The 6,260-nt window shown below is 43.3% G+C and overlaps 1 protein-coding gene across 1 annotated transcript in view; it reads left to right on the plus strand.

The window, feature by feature from the left end:
• Positions 1-4,292, plus strand: part of LOC143279523 (uncharacterized) — an 89,809-nt gene extending 85,517 nt beyond the window's left edge. Inside the window, exon 5 of the mRNA XM_076583585.1 lies at positions 1,145-4,292. Coding sequence (XP_076439700.1) covers positions 1,145-1,167 — 23 coding nt within the window. The 3' untranslated portion in view covers positions 1,168-4,292. The remainder of the gene's footprint in view (positions 1-1,144) is intronic.
• Positions 4,293-6,260: the final 1,968 nt, after the last annotated feature.

Consider the following 6,260-nt stretch of genomic DNA (forward strand, 5'->3'; position numbering starts at 1 on the left):
CGGTATCTACCCGGCCAGCACTGTCCATAAAGTGTTGTACTGAGAGTTCTACAGAGGTCAGGGCGCCTCGGGCTGTCATTCATATTCATAGCTGTTTAGGGCAGACAATTACTGCGATCGAAATATGATGTCCGCTCTACGGAGGGAACGGACTATACATGTATCCAGATCACTGCACGTTCGGTGCAAGGACCTAAGGATACCACCCTTTCCCCTCCCCCCTATCTAATTTTTACCCCAGGGTTGTCTTCTTCTTCTTCTTCTTTTCCTTCTTCTCCTCCTTGTCCTTCTTCTTCTGTTGCTCCTCTTCCTAACTTCCTCCTCCTCCTCCTCCACTTCATCATCATCACCATCCACTATCATCACTGTATAGAATCTGATCAGGGAAGGAATGGTAAGTGGACGGGGGTTATTCAATGTATCTAGATTGAATACAACACCACTTATATAAGTGGAGTGATGGCCTAGAGGTAATGCGTCCGCCTAGGAAGCGAGAGAATCTGAGCACGCTGGTTCGATTCACGGCTCAGCCGCCGATATTTTCTCCCCCTCCACTAGACCTTGAGTGGTGGTCTGGACGCTAGTCATTCGGATGAGACGATAAACCGAGGTCCCGTGTGCAGTATGCATTTAGCGCACGTTAACGAACCCACGGCAACAAAAGGGTTGTTCCTGGCAAAATTCTGTAGAAAAACCCACATCGATAGGAAAAACAAATGAACAACTGCAAGCAGGAAAAAATGCAAAAAAAATGGGTGGCGCTGTTGTGTAGCGACGCGCTCTCCATGTGGAGAGCAGCCCGAATTTCACACAGAGAAATTTGTTGTGATAAAAAGAAATACAAATACAAATGAAAGAACTTTGAAACAGGGAAGGAGAGGAGGGGGAACTTAGGTCAAGCTGTCGTCTCCTCTACCACCCTCCACACCCACGCACGCACGCACACACACACTCTCTCTCTCTCTCTCTCTCTCACACACACACACACACACACACACACACACACACACACACACACGGGCGGGCGCGTACATCACGGTATTCTGCTTATCAATGCAGCTTGTGCGGTTTCTTCTGCACTGACATTCATTGATTTTATTTACTCATCTCCTTTTTGTTTTGTTCTTTGCTGTGTGTTTTGCAGTTATGGGCAACATTGGCTACTGACGTATGACGTCACCCACTGCAATGACACTGTCTTGACGTCAGCGGGAGCCGGATAGTGTCATCCCTGACCACGTGACTCAACACGCGTGTATTCCTGTGTAGACATGACTGCGCTTCGTTAAGGATTATTCCCCTTAAGGCTGTTTTAGCGATGCGTTCCAGTATTTGAGTAATCACTTATCAGTTCTCTCTCTCTCTCTCTCTGTGTGTGTCTCTCTCTCTTGGCCTGTCTGTGCGTGCATGCGCGCGCGTGTGTGTGCGCGTGCGTGCGTGCGTGCGTGTGTGTGTGTGTGTGTGTGTGTGTGTGTGTGTGTGTGTGTTCTATTTGTGCATTTTATTTTCTTTGCAAAGCGACGTTTCAAGTGTTGAGTACCAAACCTCGTGATCTTTCATGTATTTTTGTCTGACAACATTAGGAGTAATCAATGTGAGAAGAACGTGATCTAAGAAACGAGTTTTTCGAGACTCAAGAGGAGTGGAAGAGCAATGAATATTTCTTTTTTACCTTTTCTTCTGTTTATTCTTTTGCGGATATTTTGCTGTCTGTTCTCATAAAGGAATAAACCAACTGCGCACTGTATTGAAGTTTCTTTCCGTACTGTGTTAATCCACTTGTGTGTGAACAATATGTGTATATTTTTTTTTATTACCCTTAAAAGTGAGTGGGTTGGTGCGCGCGTGTATGTGTGAATGAGTGTGTGTGTATATGCGCGCGCGCGCGTGTGTGTGTGTGATTTGGTTTCTTTTCAATGGCCATTGTTAAGTTTGTAAGCGTACGTTTCTGGTTGTTGTTTTTCTTCAATTACTGCAACTGGTTGTTCGTTTCATCCCCATCGTCATACTACTGTACTATAATTTTGTTGTTGATGTTCTTGTTCTTGTTCTAGTTTTTATGTTTATTCATGCCGACTAACACTGGCTGAAGTTGGAAATGCATGATTGTTTAAGGAGAATGGTACAAACTAAGAAAGAGTCAATTGCTGACCGTTAAAAGAAGGTCATGCGGACCATTAAATTATCCCCTGAAAGTCAAAAGTCAGTAACAGGACAACAAACCATTAACTGATTGAAAAGAAAAGATATGCATCGGTAGAAAAATAAGTAGATGAATGAACACACACACACACACACACACACACACACAATCAATACATGCTTCCGGGTAAAGTACGAATCAACGATTCCTGCCCTGTTTACCTTGGTCTGGAACAATATTTGAGTCGCGTAGTCACGAAGCCCAGAGGAAATCCATGAGTGCTAACTTTATGACGAGAATCGTGCATCATAGAAGAGAGGTGGCCCGGTGGATAAGAAACCAGGGTAACCCACTCCATCGTTCAGATCCCGCTCGGTTCGGGATTTTCCTCCACCAACCAAACCCTCGCCTCCCAACCATTTTATCCTCAGTGATGGTCACGGTTGTGGTCTTCGGGATGAGGCAAGAAACACGGGTCCCATTTGAATGAATGAATGAATGATATCTTCTTCTTCTTCTTCTTCTGCGTTCACTCGTATGCACACGAGTGGGCTTTTACGTGTATGACCGTTTTTACCCCGCCATGTAGGCAGCCATACTCCGTTTTCGGGGGGGTGCATGCTGGGTATGTTCTTGTTTCCATAACCCACCGAACGCTGACATGGATTACAGGATCTTTAACGTGCGTATTTGATCTTCTGCTTGCGCATACACACGAAGGGGGTTCAGGCACTAGCAGGTCTGCACATATGTTGACCTGGGAGATCGTAAAAATCTCCACCCTTTACCCACCAGGCACCGTCACCGTGATTCGAACCCGGGACCCTCAGATTGACAGTCCAACGCTTTAACCACTCGGCTATTGCGCCCGTCAATGAATGATATGATATGATATTTATATACCGCCTATCTTCGGTCGGAGACCAAGCTCTAAGCGCTTTACAAAAGCGGGATCATTTGCACAACAGGCTGCCTACCTGGTTAGAGTCGATTCATAATAATAATAATGATAATAATAATGACAAGTTTACTGGGGACACGTGTAGAAGGATCCTTGGCAAGAAATGCATTGTTCTTGCGCAAAACTTCTCAAGGAAAAAAATGCATAGCAGGTGAACGATTGTAAATAGAAAAAAAGAGAACGCTATGAGAGGCATCCGACCATGGCGACACGCTTTCTCGGGAGTAGAAGCATTCATTTCACACACAAAAATTATGCCGCAAAAAGAGATTAGGCCCACTGAAGTAAAATGCAACACATCACAGCATAACCATCTACTACTACTACTACTGCTACTACTTCTGCTGCTGCTGCTGCAAGTACTACTACTACTACTGCTTCTACTACTACTACTGCTACTATAAAATGCAACACATCCACGTTTAGGCTGTGGACCAGACAACTTCCAACTGGAAATGATAAGAGATAATGAAACTGGTTGTTTACACAAAAGGGTTGTCTTCGCTATGTTTAGGCTGTGGACCAGACAATTTCCAACTGGAAATGATAAGAGATAATGAAACTGGTTGTTTACACAGAAGGGTTGTCTTTGCTATCGTTTTTCTCTTCTTCTTTTTTTCTTTCCTTCCTTCCTTCCTTCCTTTCTCTTCTTCTCTTTCCCATTCTGTCCCTGTCTGTACATTTCCGTTCTATTTTCGATTCATTTCATTTATATCTTTTCTGATCTGCCCACTCTCTTCTTTCTGTGTTCCCTTCCTTCCTGTTTGATTTTGTTTTGTTTTTCTGTCCTGTTTTTTTTTCCCGACTGTCCGTTTGCCCACCCGACTGCCTGTCAATTTTTTTTTTTAAATCAGTTCAAATACCTCATTTTTATTCGTGCATTTATGAATGAGAATTTATTGATGTTTTTATTTACTTCCTATATGTTTGCTTATTTCTTTATTTTGCATTTCCTCTTTTATTTATTTATTTATCTATTTATTCATCGATTTGTTTATTTATTCATCTTGAATGCAGTTTTGTGATTACTTCTAGCGAAGCCTTCGTTTTGCTTTGATTATATTGGTGCATTTAGGGGAAGAAGAAGCAATTCAGCAGAATTGTCTTTGTGCTGTTCTCTGCTTATGGCGCAATGGTCTGAGGAGGATGAAATTGTATCGCTGGCTCATGAAATAAGCTTCAATAAAGGTCGGGATTGATCTGTATATGTTTTGTCGGAGAGCAAACGTGTTGCTGTACTGATCATAAAAAGGGGCGAGGGACAGGAATAGGGTGGGCGGGGGGGTGTTGTCTCTGGCAAAGTTCATGAATGTTCTTTCGCAATTTTGATTTTCTTTTTAATCAGGTCATGCTTGTGAGTGTGTGTGTGTGTGTGTGTGTGTGTGTGTGTGTGTGTGTGTGTGTGTGTGTGTGTGTGTGTGTGTGTGTGTGTGTGTGTGTGTGTGTGTGTGTGTGTGTGTGTGTGTGTGTGTGTGTGTTCTCTAATGAATAAGAAAATTTGATAAGCTGTATAACGTGTCAAAGGATTTTTTTTGATACATCGGAGGTTTTTGTTGCCAGTGTTGTTCAGTGCTCATGCCTAGGCGTTTGAGTCTGTGTGTGTGTGTGTGTGTGTGTGTGTGTGTGTGCGTGCGTGCGTGCGTGTGTGTGTGTGTGTGTGTGTGCGTGCGTGCGTGTGTGTGTGTAGGCTGCGTGGTGTATGTGAGTGTGTATATGGGTATTGTGTGTATATATGTGTGCGTGTCTGTATCTGTGTTTAAACTACACACAGAAAGGAGTGAAAGCATATGCATCTATATTCATCTTTCAGCCAATGTCTGTCTTGATCCTACACACAGACGCACCCAAACTCACACACACACACACACACACACACACACACACACACACACACACACACACACACACACACCTTCTGCGCGCATGCTCTAAACAAGAATATGACAAAAACCTCTAAATGACCGTTCTGAATACTTCTTTATCACTTCATCCAACATATCGATTTAGCTATCCACTGCACAGAAAACGTTCCAAGCAGACATGAAAACATCGCAGAGATCTTCAGTCATCACAAAAGTCATTATCCCCCCCCTCCTCCCCCAACCCCCAACACCCCAACCCCTACAAGCAAAGCAAAAAGTTTAAGTCATACTATGCACTTCCCTTCTCCTACAACTCCCCCCCCCCAGCACCCCTCCCCCAACACACACACACACACACACACACACACACACACACACACACACACACGTCGACGACAACGATGATAACTATCAGTCAGTATCGTTACCGTCACCTCAGTGACAAAAACGTTGATGAAGGAAGACGCACAGTGGTGATTATGGCGTTCTGTGTCTTGATACAAAACACAACACGCAATACCAAGCAAAAATATCATCTTTAAAAAAAAAAAAAGTAGGTCATCAGAAAAATAACTTATCATTCTATTCTATCACAAGTAAATGGAATCAATGTTTCCCACATATTTAGTTTTTAAAATCGCTGTACTATTCCCCAGTTTCTCCTTCGACAGTGTGAAATAATACACCGACACCTGTCCATGACCCACCCCCTTACCCACCCCCTCTCTCTTTTCCCTTGCCCTATAAATCCATAATCTCGCGGTCCTTTCATAATAGTAAGTCTTAAATTCCATACGACATTTGTTTTCAAAACTCTACTTTCACCGATTTTTTTATTTGATTTTTTAATTTTGTTTTTTATAATAAAGCTAGATTCCTCCACATAGGTAAGAGTCGAGTTTAACGACCTACTTCCAAAACTCTTAAGATTGAAGTGTTTCAGTGCTGGAGTCTTGGTAATTGGTGGAGGTGTCGATTGACAATCGGGATAGGGGTATTGTATTGTATTGTATTGTATTACTAATTTTTGTCACAGCAGATTTCTCTGTGTAAAATTCGGGCTGCTCACCCCAAGGAGAGCGTGTCGCTACACTGAGAGTGCCCCCCCCCCCCCCCCCCCCCTGCATGCAGGTTTTTTGCTTGTTTGTTTTTTGTTTTGTTTTCCTGTCGAAGTGGATTTTTCTTCAGAATTTTGCCAGGGATAACCCTTTGGTTGCCGTGGGTTCTTTTACGTGCGCTAAGTTCATGCTGCACAAGGGACATCGGTTTATCGTCTCATCCGGATGACTAGCGT

The sequence above is a fragment of the Babylonia areolata genome, chromosome 2, assembly GCF_041734735.1.
Source record: "Babylonia areolata isolate BAREFJ2019XMU chromosome 2, ASM4173473v1, whole genome shotgun sequence".
In the NCBI taxonomy this organism is placed as follows: domain Eukaryota; kingdom Metazoa; phylum Mollusca; class Gastropoda; order Neogastropoda; family Buccinidae; genus Babylonia; species Babylonia areolata.